Genomic DNA, 18,648 nt, shown 5'->3' on the forward strand with positions numbered 1-18,648 from the left:
CTCAGGCGCTGCCCTGAATTTGATGGACTTGGAGTATGCTAGGCGTTGTGGGTTTTTCTTGGAGTCCTTGCAGTGTCCTATTCCATTGAGAGGAATTGATGCTACGCCTTTGGCCAAGAATAAGCCTCAGTACTGGACCCAGCTGACCATGTGCATGGCTCCTGCACATCAGGAGGTTATTCGCTTTCTGGTGTTGCATAATCTGCATGATGTGGTCGTGTTGGGGTTGCCATGGCTACAAGTCCATAATCCAGTATTAGATTGGAAATCCATGTCTGTGTCCAGCTGGGGTTGTCAGGGGGTACATGGTGATGTCCCATATCTGACTATTTCGTCATCCACCCCTTCTGAGGTTCCTGAGTTCTTGTCTGATTACCGGGATTTATTTGATGAGCCCAAGTCCGATACCCTACCTCCGCATAGGGATTGTGATTGTGCTATCGATTTGATTCCTGGTAGTAAATTCCCAAAAGGTCGACTGTTTAATTTATCTGTACCTGAGCACGCCGCTATGCGGAGTTATGTGAAGGAGTCTTTGGAGAAGGGGCATATTCGCCCGTCATCGTCGCCATTAGGAGCAGGGTTCTTTTTTGTAGCCAAGAAGGATGGTTCACTGAGACCTTGTATAGATTACCGCCTTCTAAATAAGATCACGGTTAAATTTCAGTACCCCTTGCCATTGTTATCTGATTTGTTTGCTCGGATTAAGGGGGCTAGTTGTTTCACCAAGATAGATCTTTGTGGTGCGTATAATCTTGTGCGTATTAAGCGAGGCGATGAGTGGAAAACTGCATTTAATACGCCCGAGGGCCATTTTGAGTATCTAGTAATGCCATTCGGACTTGCCAATGCTCCATCAGTGTTTCAGTCCTTTATGCATGACATCTTCCGAGAGTACCTGGATAAATTCCTGATTGTGTACTTAGATGACATTTTGATCTTCTCGGATGATAGGGAGTCTCATGTGAAGCAGGTCAGAACGGTGTTTCAGGTCCTGCGTGCTAATTCTTTGTTTGTGAAGGGATCAAAGTGTCTCTTTGGTGTTCAGAAGGTTTCATTTTTGGGGTTCAACTTTTCCCCTTCTACTATCGAGATGGACCCTGTTAAGGTCCAAGCCATCCATAATTGGACTCAGCCGACATCTCTGAAAAGTCTGCAAAAGTTCCTGGGCTTTGCTAATTTTTATCGTCGCTTCATCTGCAATTTTTCTAGTATTGCTAAACCATTGACCGATTTGACCAAGAAAGGTGCTGATTTGGTCAATTGGTCTTCTGCTGCGGTGGAAGCTTTTCAAGAGTTGAAGCGTCGTTTTTCTTCTGCCCCTGTGTTGTGTCAACCAGATGTTTCGCTTCCGTTCCAGGTCGAGGTTGATGCTTCTGAGATGGGAGCAGGGGCTGTTTTGTCGCAGAGAAGTTTTGATTGCTCGGTGATGAAACCATGCGCCTTCTTTTCCAGGAAGTTTTCGCCTGCTGAGCGAAATTATGATGTGGGCAATCGAGAGTTGCTGGCCATGAAGTGGGCATTCGAGGAGTGGCGTCATTGGCTTGAAGGAGCTAAGCATCGCGTGGTGGTCTTGACTGATCATAAGAACTTGACTTATCTCGAGTCCGCCAAGCGGTTAAATCCTAGACAAGCTCGTTGGTCGTTGTTTTTTGCCCGTTTTGACTTTGTGATTTCATAACTTCCGGGCTCTAAAAATGTGAAGGCGGATGCTCTGTCTAGGAGTTTTGTGCCCGACTCTCCGGGTGTATCTGAGCCGGCGGGTATCCTCAAAGAGGGAGTAATTGTGTCTGCCATCTCCCCTGATTTGCGGCATGTGCTGCAAAAATTTCAGGCTAATAAACCTGATCGTTGCCCAGCGGAGAAACTGTTTGTCCCTGATAGGTGGACGAATAAAGTTATCTCTGAGGTTCATTGTTCGGTGTTGGCTGGTCATCCTGGAATCTTTGGTACCAGAGAGTTAGTGGCTAGATCCTTTTGGTGGCCATCTCTGTCGCGGGATGTGCGTACTTTTGTGCAGTCCTGTGGGATTTGTGCTCGGGCTAAGCCCTGCTGTTCTCGTGCCAGTGGGTTGCTTTTGCCCTTGCCGGTCCCGAAGAGGCCTTGGACACATATCTCTATGGATTTTATTTCAGATCTTCCCGTCTCTCAAAAGATGTCAGTCATTTGGGTGGTCTGTGATCGCTTCTCTAAGATGGTCCATTTGGTACCCTTGTCTAAATTGCCTTCCTCCTCTGATTTGGTGCCATTGTTTTTCCAGCATGTGGTTCGTTTACATGGCATTCCAGAGAATATCGTTTCTGACAGAGGTTCCCAGTTTGTTTCGAGGTTTTGGCGAGCCTTTTGTGGTAGGATGGGCATTGACTTGTCTTTTTCCTCGGCTTTCCATCCTCAGACTAATGGCCAGACCGAACGAACCAATCAGACCTTGGAAACATATCTGAGATGCTTTGTTTCTGCTGATCAGGATGACTGGGTGTCCTTTTTGCCTTTGGCTGAGTTCGCCCTTAATAATCGGGCCAGCTCGGCTACCTTGGTTTCACCGTTTTTCTGCAACTCTGGGTTCCATCCTCGTTTCTCTTCAGGGCAGGTTGAGTCTTCGGACTGTCCTGGTGTGGATACTGTGGTGGACAGGTTGCAGCAGATTTGGACTCATGTAGTGGACAATTTGACTTTGTCCCAGGAGAAGGCTCAACGTTTCACTAATCGCAGACGCTGTGTGGGTCCCCGACTTTGGGTTGGGGACTTGGTTTGGTCATCTTCTCGTCATATTCCTATGAAGGTTTCCTCTCCTAAGTTTAAACCTCGTTTTATTGGTCCGTATAGGATTTCTGAGGTTCTTAATCCTGTGTCTTTTCGTCTGACCCTTCCAGATTCTTTTTCCATACATAACGTATTCCATAGGTCATTGTTGCGGAGATACGTGGCACCTATGGTTCCATCTGTTGATCCTCCTGCCCCGCTTTTGGTGGAGGGGGAGTTGGAGTATATTGTGGAGAAGATTTTGGATTCTCGTGTTTCAAGGCGGAAACTCCAGTATCTGGTTAAGTGGAAGGGTTATGCTCAGGAAGATAATTCCTGGGTCTTTGCCTCTGATGTCCATGCTCCCGATCTTGTTTGTGCCTTTCATATGGCTCATCCTGGTCGTCCTGGGAGCTCTGGTGAGGGTTCGGTGACCCCTCCTCAAGGGGGGGTACTGTTGTGAATTCTGTGGCAGAGCTCCCTCCTGTGGTCACAAGTGGTACTTCGGCTGGTTCTCTCTGTGAGCTTCCGTTGGTGGAGGAAAGTGGTACTGCGGCTTCTGAGTTTCCTTCCTCAGGTGATGTGGTGAAGTCGTTGGGTGCTGCTCTATTTAACTCCACCTAGTGCTTTGATCCTGGCCTCCAGTCTATGTTCTAGTATTGGACCTATTTCCTCCTGGATCGTTCCTGTGGCCTGCTGCTCTGCATAGCTAAGTTCCTCTTTGCTATTTGTTTGCTGTTTTTTTCTGTCCAGCTTGTCAATTTGTTTTTTTCTGCTTGCTGGAAGCTCTGGGACGCAGAGGGTGTACCTCCGTGCCGTTAGTTCGGTACGGAGGATCTTTTTGCCCCCTTTGCGTGGTGTTTGTAGGGTTTTGTGTTGACCGCAAAGTTACCTTTCCTATCCTCGCTCTGTTCAGAAAGTTGGGCCTCACTTTGCTAAATCTATTTCATCTCTACGTTTGTCTTTTCATCTTAACTCACAGTCATTATATGTGGGGGCTGCCTTTTCCTTTGGGGTATTTCTCTGAGGCAAGGTAGGCTTATTTTCTATCTTCAGGCTAGCTAGTTTCTCAGGCCGTGCCGAGTTGCATAGGGAGCGTTAGGCGCAATCCACGGCTGCCTTTAATGTGGTTTGAGAGGATTAGGGATTGCGGTCAACAGAGTTTCCACGTCTCAGAGCTCGTTCTTGTTTATTGGGTTATTTCCAGGTCACTGTATGTGTGCTGAGGCTACGTTCACATTAGCGTTGCGCGCCGGTGCGTCGGCGACGCAACGGCGACGCAACGCACGACGCATCAAAAAACGCGCGCAAACGCACGCAAAAACGCTGTGTTTTGCGACGCGTGCGTCGTTCTTTGACGAAAATCGGACGCACAAAAAATGCAACTTGTTGCATTTTCTTGCGTCCGACGCTAGCGTCGAAAACGACGCACGTGTCGGAAAACGCAAAAAAAAACCGCACGCGTCCCCCATGTTAAACATAGGGGCGCGTCGCCGCTGCGTCGCCGCTGCGTTGCCGCTGCGTCGCCGACGCAACAGCGACGCACATTAGCGGAACGCTAATGTGAACGTAGCCTAACCTCTATGTCCATTGTGGTACTGAATTACCTTTCACAACAATTGGTGGCTGACAATACTTTTTTCCCCACTGTATGTGCACATATTGTATGTGTGTAGATGAAGGAGCATATATGTATAAGCACAGTATGTGTGCATCTATGTGTGCATGTAACTTACTAGAATGGGTATGTGTGCGCACACATGTATGTGTCATATACTCATATATTAACTAGTAAGAATTGTATTATGTGTGTTGGTGAACAGATGAGGGTAGCAGTAATGTTGGGCTACTATAGGCAATGTTTAAACTCTCATCATCCTGTCTGTCCAGGAAATGTATGTAAACATATGTATTTCATTATACAGTATAAGACAGGGGTATTGTGAAATCGCATTATGTTGGGCATGCCTCTGCAATTACCAGCAAACAAGCCCTTTGAAAAAGATATTCTCCAGGATGCTGGTACTTTGTGACAATAGCTTTAAGTGAGTAAGCTAATTAGTGGAAGATGGTTAAATACCGACCAGAAAAATGACAAAGAGAGCAGTCATAATGATATATATCACTAAATACTTGTTGTTTTACTGCAACGTGCAATTGTCAACCACTTTAGACGCTGTGCTCGTCTTCCTAAATGGTGTCCTATCATCTATAAAATGGTATATTTAGTCTGTCTGATGGGAGTATTTACATTGCTACATTACCCAGTGTTCTTATTACCTAAGCTAGGAGCTTTTCTATATTTTAGAAGTTTGTCTTAGAAAAGCATCTCTGATTTACTCCGGGTGTCTGTAATTGTCTGCAGCGCTAACGTCACTTTAATAACTGACCTGACTGGCCCTTGCCATCAACTCTATCAGATCAACTTATCTCAGTGATTAGCTGCAGCGCTGTTGAAATGATGTCAGCGCAGCAGACAATAACAGATACTGGGAGCAGCATCAGACACTCAGCATTGGACCTAAAAAGGGTGAGTAAGGCACAGTTTTTGTTCTTTTTTAAACAAACCATGCCTGGATTTTTTTTTAAACTGTAAAACCCCCTTTAAATCACCATTTTATTACCAAAGGGTTCCAATGAAATTAGATTTTACTGGGCATTTACACTATTTTTCTTTTGCACTGGTTTTCATATATCTCAATATTTCACTTTTTACGCCATGACATACTCCTCCCTTCAACCTTCCGACTCATTTAACATTGCATTGACCAGGGATTAATAAAATTAACAGGGGTGTAGAAATCATAGGGCCCCATAACAAAATAAGTAAGCCCTCACCCCCAAATATCAACACACTGAAATAACAACATCATTTAATTAGATGTTATGAATAGCACCACCATATACCAGAGTACTCACATAATAGTGCCAGGTAGTAGAAAGTCATCAATAAGTTATCCTCTATACCTGAGTGGTCCGAATGGACCAATGCACTGTCACCACTGGACATTCATGCCATTGGCTGATTACAGCACACAACTTTCTAGTCCTCCAGAACTGAAACTTGATATATTGGAGTTGCTTAAAGAAAACCTGTCACCCAGTCAAACCTAGCTTTTGTTTTCTACAAGCTGCTCCCGAGTAATTTTTTTGTTGCTGTCTTTCTAAAAACCGGCCATACGGTTACAGCAATATGGGCCTTTTTAATAAATTGCTAATATCTTTGGCTCACTGGATCCTCTGGGGCGTGTCTTTAGGCTGCTCTGCATTATTACCCTGTAACCAGCAACCCTTGGAAAAGATCATACCAATTAAATCTAAATAAAAAGGTCCATATTTCTGGAGCCGTATAGTAGATTTATTAAAAAAAAGCAAAAATGTAATACTCAGGAATAAAATAAGGGCAAAAACTGGTCACTTTTGACCTGGTGACAGGTCCTCTTTAAAAGACTTGTAGAATATTTGGGCTTCCAGGTCTATGTGAAGTATACTGCCATCTAAAACCCTCGGTGGTCAGTGTTGAATTAGAGGCATAGCTTGGATGGTACATGATAAATTGATAAGTAGAAGAGGCTGCTATTGTATTTCTAAAAATGTGTGTAGTGTGGATCATAACTTACCCCAACTGGCTGAGCGTGGATGGTGGCATATTGTGCAGATGATGTTGCTGCCAGCCAGTGACTGAGCCAAGGTGGAGAGCACTGGTGTTAAAGCCAGAAAGAGATGACAAGTCTGCGCTACTTAATGAGTATTCTGAAAAACAAAAAGACAGACCGATATCGCTATTTACAACTTTTTACAAACATGTAAAATAACAGATAGAATAATAATGAGAATCCATAATTATATTGCTTAGCTTTGTTAGTGTCAGCTCTGACAAAGCTGGCCAATCAATGTGTTACATGGTGAACCATCAGTTTAAAGAAGACCTGTTTACAGGTCAAAAGTGGCCAGTCTTTGCTCTTATTGTATTCCCGCTATCCTCAAATTATTTTGTTTTTTTTCTTTGTTTGTTCTTTTAATCCTCCATATGGTTTCAAAGATATGAGATTTTTTATTTAGTGCTAATTTCTATGGTCTTTACTAAGAGGGTGTGGCTCAAAAGATCCTCTGGGGTGTGTCCTTTGGCTTCTCTGCACAATAATCCTGTGAGCAACGCTCTCTTGTAAAGATAATAAAAAGTATCACTTGATTTAAGGGCACGCATCACTAGAACCATAGGGCAGATTTAAAGAAAAACTGAAAAAAAATGGACTACTCAGTAGAGCAGCAGTAATAAAATAAGAGCAAAGACTGTAACATTTGACCTGCTGACAGGTTCTCTTAAAAAATTGTCATTAAATGCAACATTTATCCTGAGCAGGATTTTTTCATTGCCATAGATCTCACCGATTAGTCTGGGACACCCATCGATCACCAGAACAGGAGACTCATGTCACCTCTACTCCATGTCAGAAGGTGTTGAACGAAGTGGGCAGTCGCCCATGTGACTTGCTGCTTAGTTGTCTAGGGAGTGGCAATGATAGTTAAGCCATCAAAGCCATATACCTTGAAGAGAGTGCCAGGACACGTGCAATTGGACATCGCATTTCACTCCTCCTGGTCTTGGATCTAAGACCAGGGGGCGATCAGTAAAGAACAGTGGACATTTAGCAATAAGTATGGGACTCACACCAATGCTACACTTACCAGTACAGATATTATTATTTAGACTTTAATAGCTGGGTGTTAGAAAAACAAACGTTAATATGTTATCCAATGCTGGCACTCTTCTGGCGATGCAGTCCATGTTTGTCCCTGTGATTGCATAACAGTGTAATGTCACGCAAACCCTGCATCCAATCATTGGCCATTTCACACTCCTCACATTCACAGGAAGAAGTAAGCACTATTGCTCTCTCTCTTCCACCAGATGAATGTGATACATCCAAAGAAGGGAAGAGTGAAATGGCCACTGATTGATTGAGAAGGGGTTATCTGAGCAGTGGACAGCCCCTTTAACCCCTTTCCGACATCGGGCGTAATAGTACAATGATCTCGGACGCCCTCTCTTTGATGTGGGCTCCGGCAGTGAGCCCACATCTATCTTTCCCGGGACATATCAGCTGTTTTGAAGAGCTGACATGTGCCTGGAACAGCAGAGGGTGAAATCGCAATCCACCTGCTATTAACCCGTTAAATGCCACTGTCAAGCTCTGACAGCAGCATTTAATAAGCGCTTCCGGCAATTGCGCCAGAAATCCGCCCACCGGTGACCCCGTCACTTGATCGTGGGTCACCGGTGGGTTGGCATGACAACCAGAGGTCTCCTGGAAACCTCTATAGTTTCACTGCCATCTGGCTGTGAGTACCACCCAGTGGTTGGTGCTCATAGGCTATGTGTACATAGCGGATTTTGTGTGCGGATTTTTCCGCACTAATTTTGGTAAATCTACAGGAAAACCACACTGCGGATTTACTGCTGAATTACCACTGATTTACCGTGTTTTTTTTCGTGGTTTTTGTGCAGATTCCTCCTGCGGCTTTACACCTGCGGATTCCTATTGAGGAGCAAGTGTAAACCGCTGCGGAATCCGCACAAAGAATTGACATGCTGCAGAATGTAAACCACTGCGTTTTTTTCCGCAGCATATGCACTGCAGATTTTTTTTCCATATGTTAACATGGTACTGTAAACTCATGGAAAACTGCTGTGAATCCACAGCGTCAAATCCGCTGTGGGTCCGAAGCAAAATCCGCAACATGTGCACATACCCATAGCAAGTGAGTAATTCAGCTACATATAGGCGATCTGATTATGGCCTATATGTAGCTGTGCTGATCGGGTGATGGCAGCTTGTAGCCTCCCATGGAGACTATGGAAGCATGCAAAAGTTAAAAAAAATGTTTTTAAAAATATAAAAAAAGAAAAATAAATAAAAGTGCAAATCACTCCCCTTTCACCCCATTCAAAATAAAACAATTAAAAAAAAAATCAAACATACACATATTTGGTATCGCTGAGTTTAAAATCGCCAGATCTATCAATAAAAAAAGGATTAATCTGATCGCTAAACGGCGTAGAGAGAAAAAAGTAAAAATGCCAGAATTACGTTTTTTTAGTTGCAGCGATCAAAAGATTGTGTCTGCACCAAAATGGTATCATTAAAAACGCCAGCTCGGCACGCAAAAAGTAAGCCCTCACCTGACCCGAGATCATGAAAAATGGAGACATTATGGGTATCGGAAAATGGTGCAATTTTTTTTTTTTTAACAAGGTTTGAAATTTTTTTTCAACACTTAGATAAAAAAGAACCTAGACATGTTTGGTGTCTATGAACTTGTAATGACCTGGAGAATCATAATGATAGGTCAGTTGTAGCATTTAGTGAACCGAGCAAAAGGCCAAACAAAAAACAAGTGTGGGATTGCACTTTTTCTCCAATTTCATTGCAATTGGAATTTTATTCCATTGTGTAGTATGCGACGTGGTAAAACCAATGGTGTCATTCAAAACTACAACTCCTCCAGCAAAAAAAAGCCCTCACATGGCCATTTTGGCCAAAAAGTAAAAAAGTTATGGTTCTGGGAAACAGGGGAGAAAAAAATGAAAATGCAAAACCAAAAATACCTCTGGTGGTTAAGGGGCTAAAGAATAACCACTGTTTCAGTATTATAGAATACATGAAAATAAGGAACCTTGGGATAAATCTCATTCTGTATTATATCTTACTAGATGGTGGCCCGATTCTAACGCATCGGGTATTCTAGAATATGCATGTCCACGTAGTATATTGCACAGCCCATGTAGTATATTGCCCAGCCACATAGTATATTGCCCAACCACGTAGTATATTGCCCAACCACGTAGTATATTGCCCAGCCACGTAGTATATTGCCCAGCTACGTAGTATATTGCCCAGCCACGTAGTATATTGCCCAGCCACGTAGTATATTGCCCAGCCACGTAGTATATTGCCCAGCCACGTATTATATTGCCCAGACACGTAGTATATTGCCCAGTGACGTAGTATATTGCCAAGACACGTAGTATATTGCCCAGCTACATAGAATATTGCCCAGTGACGTAGTATATTGCCCAGTCACGTAGTATATTGCCCAGTGACATAGTATATTGCCCAGCCACGTAGTATATTGCCCAGTTACGTAGTATATTGCCTAGTGACGTAGTATATTGCCCAGTTACGTAGTATATTGCCTAGTGACGTAGTATATTGCGCAGCCACGTAGTATATTGCCCAGTGACATAGTATATTGCCCATTGACGTAGTATACAGCACAGAGCCACGTAGTATATTGCCCAGTTACGTAGTATATTGCCCAGTGACGTAGTATACAGCACAGAGCCACATAGTATATTGGCCAGTCACGTAGTATATTGCCCAGTGACGTAGTATACAGCACAGAGCCACGTAGTATATTGGCCAGTCACGTAGTATATTGCACAGCGAAGTAGTATACAGCACAGAGCCATGTAGTAAATTGTCCAGTCACGTATTATATTGCCCAGGTACGTCGTATATTGCCCAGCCAGGTTTTTCTCAGGTTAAAAAATAAAAAATAAGCATATACTCACCTTTTCGAGGGCCCCTTGTAGTCCACGGCAGCTTCCGGTCCCAGGGTTGGTATTAGCGCAGGACCTGTGATGACGTCGCGGTCACATGACCGTGACATCATGGCAGGTCCTTCTAGCGTAGCCGTGCACGGCCTGTGATGACATCGCTGTCACATGACCGTGACGTCATGGAAGTGACCCTTAGACAATTATATAGTAGATATGTAGCATATGTATATAGTATATGTAGAATTATATGTAGTTGTAACATATGTATATCGTATAGGTCATATATGTAGCATTATATGTAGTACTAGATGGTGGCCCGATTCTAACGCATCGGGTATTCTAGAATATGCATGTCCACGTAGTACAGTATATTGCACAGCCCACATAGTATATTGCCCAGCCACATAGTATATTGACCAGCCACGTAGTATATTGCCCAGCCACATAGTATATTGCCCAGTCACGTAGTATATTGTCCAGCCACGTAGTATATTGCCCAGCCACGTAGTATATTGCCCAGCCACGTAGTATATTGCCCAGCCACGTAGCATATTGCACAGTCATGTAGTATATTGTCCAGCCAAGTAGGTTAAAAAATAAAAAATAAACATTTACTCACCTTTCCGAGGGCCCCTTGTAGTCCACTGCAGCTTCCGGTCCCAGGGTTGGTATTAGCGCAGGACCTGTGATGACATCGTGGTCACATGACCGTGACGTCATGGCAGGTCCTTCTTGCACTGGCACGCAGGGCCTGTGATGACGTCGCGGTCACATGACCGTGACGTCATGGCAGGTACATCTCCCATACCATCTTTGCCACCGGAATCTGCAACGGAAGATGGTGGCTGGCGCGAGCGACTACGGAGGGTCAGTATAGCAGGTTTTTTTATTATTATTTTTAACATTACATTTTTTACTATTGATGCCGCATAGGCAGCGTCAATAGTAAAAAGTTGGGGACACACAGGGTTAATAGCGGAGGTAACGGAGTGCGTTAACCGCGGCATAACACCTGTGTTAGCGGTGACCGGAGGGGAGTATGCGGGCGACATGCACTGACTGCGGGGAGTAAGGAGTAAGGAGCGGCCATTTTCTCCCGGACTGTGCCCGTCGCTGATTGGTCGCGGCAGCCATGACAGGCAGCTGGTGAGACCAATCAGCGAATGAATAACCGTGACAGAAGGACAGACAGACGGAAGTGACCCTTAGACAATTATATATAAGATATGTAACATATGTATAGAGTGTAGGTCGTATATGTAGCATTATATGTAGTAAATGTAACATATGTATATCATATAGGTCGTATATGTGGCATTATATGTAGTATGTAACATGTGTATCGTATAGGTCATATATGTAGCATTGTATGTAGTATATGTAATATATGTATGTAGTATATGTAGCATTATATGTAGTATATGTAACATATGTATATCGTATAGGTCATATATGTAGCATTATATGTAGTATATGTAACATATGTATGTCGTATAGGTCATATATGTAGCATTATATGTAGTATATGTGACATATGCATATCGTAGGCTGACGAAGGCTGACGCCGAAACGCGCGTCGGGGACTGGCACATCCAGGAGGAGGGCGGCACTACAGGTATAGCCTGCTTTGTGACACTCCATTTTGCTATTTGCAGTAATAACATTATTTACTTATTGTGTTACACGTTATAGTGTCTTCTGATCTATGCAGCAGCTCCCTGTATCCCGTATTAATATTTAAGTATATTGGCACATATTGTATGTAGCCGCACATTTCCACATTTTCTAGTATTGGTTTTCACATCCTAACGCTATGGATATTATATCAACCCCTTTGGGTCTCTCTTAAAGGTGTATCACCCATTTTTTCATTTTTTCATTTTTTTATTTTTTCATTTATTTATTTATTTTTTCATTATTTAATATTATTGTGTGCGGTCATATAATATACATATATATATATATATGTACACATATCCTTTTATGATCATATATATATGTTTTCTACAAGAAATATTTTTTTTGTGTATATATATATATATATTTATATTTAATCTTTCAATTCTGTAGTTGGCTTTATATATATTTATTATATATTTTTTCTATTTTATATTTGGCCATTATTCTACCAGTACAGTATTGTATGTTGCCCTGTCTCCTTGTTGTTGTGCCTCTCTTTTGGTTTCTTTTTCCCCCTACCAATTGGTATATATTTTTGTATAAATAAATCTATTTTGAATTTAATTTATTTTTGGGCATTTGTTCGGTTGTGTGTTCTCTGTTTGTTAACATATGTATATCGTATAGGTCATATATGTAGCATTATATGTAGTATATGTGACATATGTATATCCTATAGGTCGTATATGTAGCATTGTATTGAAAAAAGTGTACAGAACCAACCCACAAAAAAACCTAAAACAAGGAAAATATATGCGTATATATCATAGAATAATAGTAATATGTATAAGTGGAATATGGCCCATACACAGAGAAATGAGTGGCAAACCACTCGGAATAGATAATATGTAACATATATGTATATAGTATATGTAGCATTATATGTAGTATATGTAACATATGTATATCGTATAGGTCGTATATGTAGCATTATATGCAGTATATGTAACATATGTATATCGTATAGGTTGTATATGTAGCATTATATGTAGTATATGTAACATATGTATATCGTATAGATCGTATATGTAGCATTGTATGTAGTATATGTAACATATGTATATCGTATAGATCGTATATGTAGCATTGTATGTAGTATATGTAACATATGTATATCGTATAGGTCGTATATGTAGCATTATATACAGTATATGTAACATATGTAGATCGTATAGATCGTATATGTAGCATTGTATGTAGTATATGTAACATATGTATATCGTATAGGTTGTATATGTAGCATTATATACAGTATATGTAACATATGTTTATCGTATAGGTCGTATATGTAGCATTGTATGTAGTATATGTAACATATGTATGTAGTATATGTAGCATTATATGCAGTATATGTAACATATGTATATCGTATAGGTCGTATATGTAGCATTATATACAGTATATGTAACATATGTTTATCGTATAGGTCGTATATGTAGCTTTGTATGTAGTATATGTAACATATGTATATCGTATAGGTTGTATATGTAGCATTATATACAGTATATGTAACATATGTTTATCGTATAGGTCGTATATGTAGCATTGTATGTAGTATATGTAACATATGTATATCGTATAGGTCGTATATGTAGCATTGTATGTTGTATATGTAACATATGTATATCGTATAGGTTGTATATGTAGCATTATATGCAGTATATGTAACATATGCATATCGTATAGGTCATATATGTAGCATTGTATGTAGTATATGTAACATATGTATATCGTATAGGTCGTATATGTAGCATTATATGCAGTATATGTAACATATGTATATCGTATAGGTCATATATGTAGCATTGTATGTAGTATATGTAACATATGTATATCGTATAGGTCGTATATGTAGCATTATATGCAGTATATGTAACATATGTATATCGTATAGGTCATATATGTAGCATTGTATGTAGTATATGTAACATATGTATATCGTATAGGTCATATATGTAGCATTGTATGTAGTATATGTAACATATGTATGTAGTATATGTAGCATTATATGCAGTATATGTAACATATGTATATCGTATAGGTCGTATATGAAGCATTATATGTAGTATATGTAACATATGTATATCGTATAGATCGTATATGTAGCATTGTATGTAGTATATGTAACATATGTATGTAGTATATGTAGCATTATATGCAGTATATGTAACATATGTATATCGTATAGGTCATATATGTAGAATTGTATGTAGTATATGTAGCATTATATGCAGTATATGTAACATATGTGTATCGTATAGGTCCTATATGTAGAATTATATGTAGCATTTTCCTTACCAGTGCCATATGTTGTTGAAATGGCTGATGGATATCCTCCCATTCCCTGTCCAGGTAAAGTCGGTGTTGCTACAGGAACCACTGGAGTAGCCAGTGACTGAGCGGATTGCGAGTTATTTATTCTTTGATTCTATTAAAAGAAAAAAAATCACAAGAAAAAAAACCCATCAAAATGCATTGTAGCTTTGTAAAGTGCATTACATTTTTTGTCAGAGAAGAAAAAAACACTCCAACATGATACAAATTAATCATTTAGCATGTGACTCCCATGAACTCTCCCAACCCTATCATTTACAATCTTTCAAGAGACCCACTGTCGCTATGGTAACCCATTACATCAGCTTCTCCTAGGCAATTGAACTTGCCACCAGTAAAGATTGCTTTATTGTGGGCTGAAAACAGACCATGTGGAAAATTGATGAAATATGCATACTGTACTATCATTGTTTCTTTATCATTCAAATGCAGGAATGTCATTAAAATTACCAGCAGCCAGGCTTAGCCATCATTCACCTTGGAATTGCTGGGCGCAGCAGTTACTATAATGGCCAGCAGATGGCAGTAAAGCTCCTAGATTTACTAATAGTGAATTTCATAAAGATGATTTATACTAAAGTGCCCATATAAATCCCAATATAACATGTGCTGGGTCAGAGGATGAAGCTGCCATGTTAAGATTTGTTTTTTTTGTTTTTTTATTCTATAATGAAATGAAAAAAGTGTCTTCTCCATATTTTAATATGTTACAGCACAAATGAGCACATCAGAGCCTTTCAAAAAATCTTTAGCCACTTACCAAAAGCAGATCGACATCCTCAGACTGAGAGCGAGGGAAAGGAGTATTAATTAACAATTAGCAGCTGTCCATTATTAATAAAGATTAAAAACAAATGATAAAGTATAATATTTCATGGAGCAGTACAACTCGCAGCTGTTATCTGACACAAAGCATGTATTTTTGAAGCGGTTTCATTAATGTGCTCAAATTTTTGGTATCCCCCTTCTTCCCTCTCCGTGGCATCTGGATGCCAAAGTGTGAGCCACTGGGGTCATTTCCGTAATCCCCACAGGGATCTGATTCTTAAAGGGACAAGAAATAAATCAAGTGCTGACATCTTACTGTAGCGGCAATAGTCTAATTGGTTATGGGGACAGCTCTATTTATGTAATTGGCTGCAAGTGATATTATATATATATATTATAGATTCTAGCTCTCTATTATCCATCCGTCTATTTATATATTATCTCTATCTATCTATCTATCTATCTATCTATCTATCTATTATCTATCTATCTATCTATCTATCTATTATCTATCTATCTATTATCTATCTATCTATCTATCTATCTCTATTATCTGTCTATTATCTATCTATCATCTATCTATCTATCTATTATTTATCGTCTATCTACCTATCTATCTATCTCTATTATCTATCTGTCTATTATCTAACTATCCATCTATCTATGTATTATCTATTATCTATCTATCTATCTATCTATCTATCTATCTATTATCTATCTATCTATCTACCTCCTTCCTATTATCTATCTATCTATTTATCTGCCTGTCTGTCTATCTATTATCTATCTATCTATTATCTCTCTCTCTATCATCTATCTATCTACTATTTATCATCTATCTATCTATCTATCTATCTATCTATCTATCTATCTATCTATCTATCTATCTATATTATCTATCTATCATCTATCTATCTCTATTATCTATCTGTCTATTATCTAACTATCTATCTATCTATCTATCTATCTGTCTATCTATCTCTATTATCTATCGGTCTATTATCTAACTATCTATCTATCTATCTGTCTATCTATCTATTATCTATCGCCTTCCTATTATCTATCTATTATCTATCTATTTATCTGCCTGTCTGTCTGTCTATCTATTATCTATCTATTATCTCTATCTATCTATCTATCTATCTATCTATCTATCTATCTATCTATCTATCTATCTATCTATCTATCTATCTATCTACCTCTATTATCTGTCTATTATCTATCTATCATCTATCTATCTATCTATTATCTATCTATCTATCTATCTTTCTATTTATCTATTATCTATCTATCTATCTATCTATCTATTATCTATCTATCTATTATCTAACTATTATCTATCTATTATCTATCACCTATCTATTATCTATCTGTATACCATTTCTGCTATCCCTCTGTTACGTTTTATTGCATCAAAATGCTAACATGTGAAATGTATATATGAGTATTAGGGCTCGCTAACACAGGTGACTAGCCAGCGTATAAACATGGTGAAGCTGGCTTTTCTTATCCCTTTTTCTTTCCTATATAACTCGCTCCAATGTTATACTACCGTTTTTTTCTCGAGCTGAGTCGGCATGAGAAAAAAAATCGCTGCATGCTGTGATTAGCATAGTATGTTGGACGACGTGCACCCATACACGTCTATTGGTATGTGCAAAACATCAGACTGCACTGAGGGGTCATCCGAGTGCAATCCAATATACAGCGACTCACACAATGGGGAAGATGGAGAAGTTAAGTTCTCCATCTTCTCCGCACCTGTGATCCGATTCTAGCATGCAATACAATCTGTCATAGTATAGGATGCAAATCCAATTTAGGCCTCAACCAGACCACAGAATGGCCAAATGTCAAAACCCGAGAGGGGTCGTAAAATGATACCCACCAAAATATGAAATCATATATTTTATGAATCTAGAACCCCGAGGTATAATAAAGTATTACCACAGAGGGCATTGTATTCTTGCTGCCAGGTGGAATAAGAACTCGGAGGTCGGGTTTGCGATTGTTCATCCCCAGGTTCATCGGCGGTGGTGATTTCGTTTGCATATTTTTATTTAAGTTACCAGGTGAGACCAGCAGACCTGGCGAGTTGCGATGATTGCCATACCCATTACCTGTGTGAAGAGAGCACAACAGAAAAATCATGCACGTTGCTATTACTTAGCATACATGTATATGGTGCAGCCAGCGTGGAGGACAATACATGAGGCACACGCATGCTCTTCAGTGCAGTACACACATTCTTACACCTCATTCAGACATTTCTATATGTAAGTCTTTTTTCAGACTTTTGTTGGACTGAGTAAACTGCAACAAAAAATATGTAGAAATATCAATTTCTAATCTGACTTGGCCACTTGGGATCAAACTCAATTGAATTGGTCCAATATGAAAAAAAAGCATCTAGCATGTGGATGTTATCCGTGTATCATCTAAGTGCTATTGTTTTTTACTGTTTAATTTCTGGAAGAACCTCGGGATTGTTTTGTTTGTTTTTTTTTGCACACAAGAAAATCGTATAGCACGCTGATGGTAGAAAACAGAAACAGGGACCAAAAATGGATAAAAAAGTCGCAACTAGTCCACTGATGGGGCCAGATCCACTAAGCAAAGGAAGAATTGGCACTCACCGTCTCATCAAGACAGGAGAGCTTCTGGTGGAGACGCACTGGACGACAGCCGTTTCACACTGGTATGCGGTGTACCCTTACAAGGGCATACCAGCGCGAAACGGCCGGCGTCCAGTGCGTCTCCACCAGAAGCTCTTCTGCCTCTGTCTGTATGTGAAAAACCCTAATAAAGGACATTTGATGGGATGGTGAGTGCCAATCCTTCCTTTGCTTAGTGGATCTGGACATTTAATCATTGCTTCTTGTGATGTGGCACCCGTGTCCCTTGAGTGGGCACGATGTTGAAATCCTGGAATATTGTAGCTGTGCCAGTCACCTGTGTTCTCTCCCAGCACTTATGCACTGATGGGGCACCGGGCCGTAATGTAGCATCACTGGTCTGTAATACACAGAAATCCTATATTCTATATAATGGACAGACACATGGGCCTACACATAGCTCTTCTTTTGATTGTAGACAAGCAGTTTTGTATTTTGGGGGATTCATTGAAAATAATCCATATACGGTAAATGAAATTTCACTGAAGTTCGGTCACCCATGAGAGCCTTTTTATGGGGTATAAAAACCCCACACAGATATACACAGCGATATAAAATGCAGAAAATATATTCCTGACTACACACATAAAATGTAATTTGTTCCCCATTAAGTTCAATGATTTTCTTTCTTTTTTTGCCTTTGGCTATGGGCAGAAAATAACTATAGTGTTTTCTGTGTAGATAAAAAGAACAGAGGTGCTAAAATAATTTCACGTGCCTCATTATTTCCAGACGTTTTCATTTCTGCAAACCCCCTAATTTCGAGAACAAACCTTCTCTCGTCTCTTCTTTCTCATAACCCTGCAGTGCTAAATCAACACTTGATGAGAGATTGCTTCCTATTAGTTACCAGCTCCGCGTCTCTTTGATATGTCAACTTATTGA

The 18,648-nt window shown here is 40.1% G+C and overlaps 1 protein-coding gene across 24 annotated transcripts in view; it reads right to left on the bottom strand.

The window, feature by feature from the left end:
- The window catches only part of MEF2C (myocyte enhancer factor 2C), a 359,868-nt gene that overhangs the window by 10,478 nt on the left and 330,742 nt on the right, over window positions 1–18,648 (bottom strand). For 13 of the 24 annotated variants that reach the window (XM_069751518.1, XM_069751584.1, XM_069751568.1 and 10 more), the window contains 3 exons: window positions 17,036–17,208; window positions 14,285–14,414; window positions 6,363–6,495 (listed from right to left, as the gene is read on the bottom strand). In XM_069751518.1, the coding sequence (XP_069607619.1) occupies window positions 6,363–6,495; window positions 14,285–14,414; window positions 17,036–17,208 (436 nt within the window). Of the gene's footprint in view, window positions 1–6,362; window positions 6,496–14,284; window positions 14,415–15,080; window positions 15,105–17,035; window positions 17,209–18,648 lie in introns of all 24 variants that reach the window. The other 11 variants (XM_069751534.1, XM_069751552.1, XM_069751479.1 and 8 more) reach the window with 1 other exon arrangement.

Source organism: Ranitomeya imitator, chromosome 1, assembly GCF_032444005.1.
Source record: "Ranitomeya imitator isolate aRanImi1 chromosome 1, aRanImi1.pri, whole genome shotgun sequence".
In the NCBI taxonomy this organism is placed as follows: domain Eukaryota; kingdom Metazoa; phylum Chordata; class Amphibia; order Anura; family Dendrobatidae; genus Ranitomeya; species Ranitomeya imitator.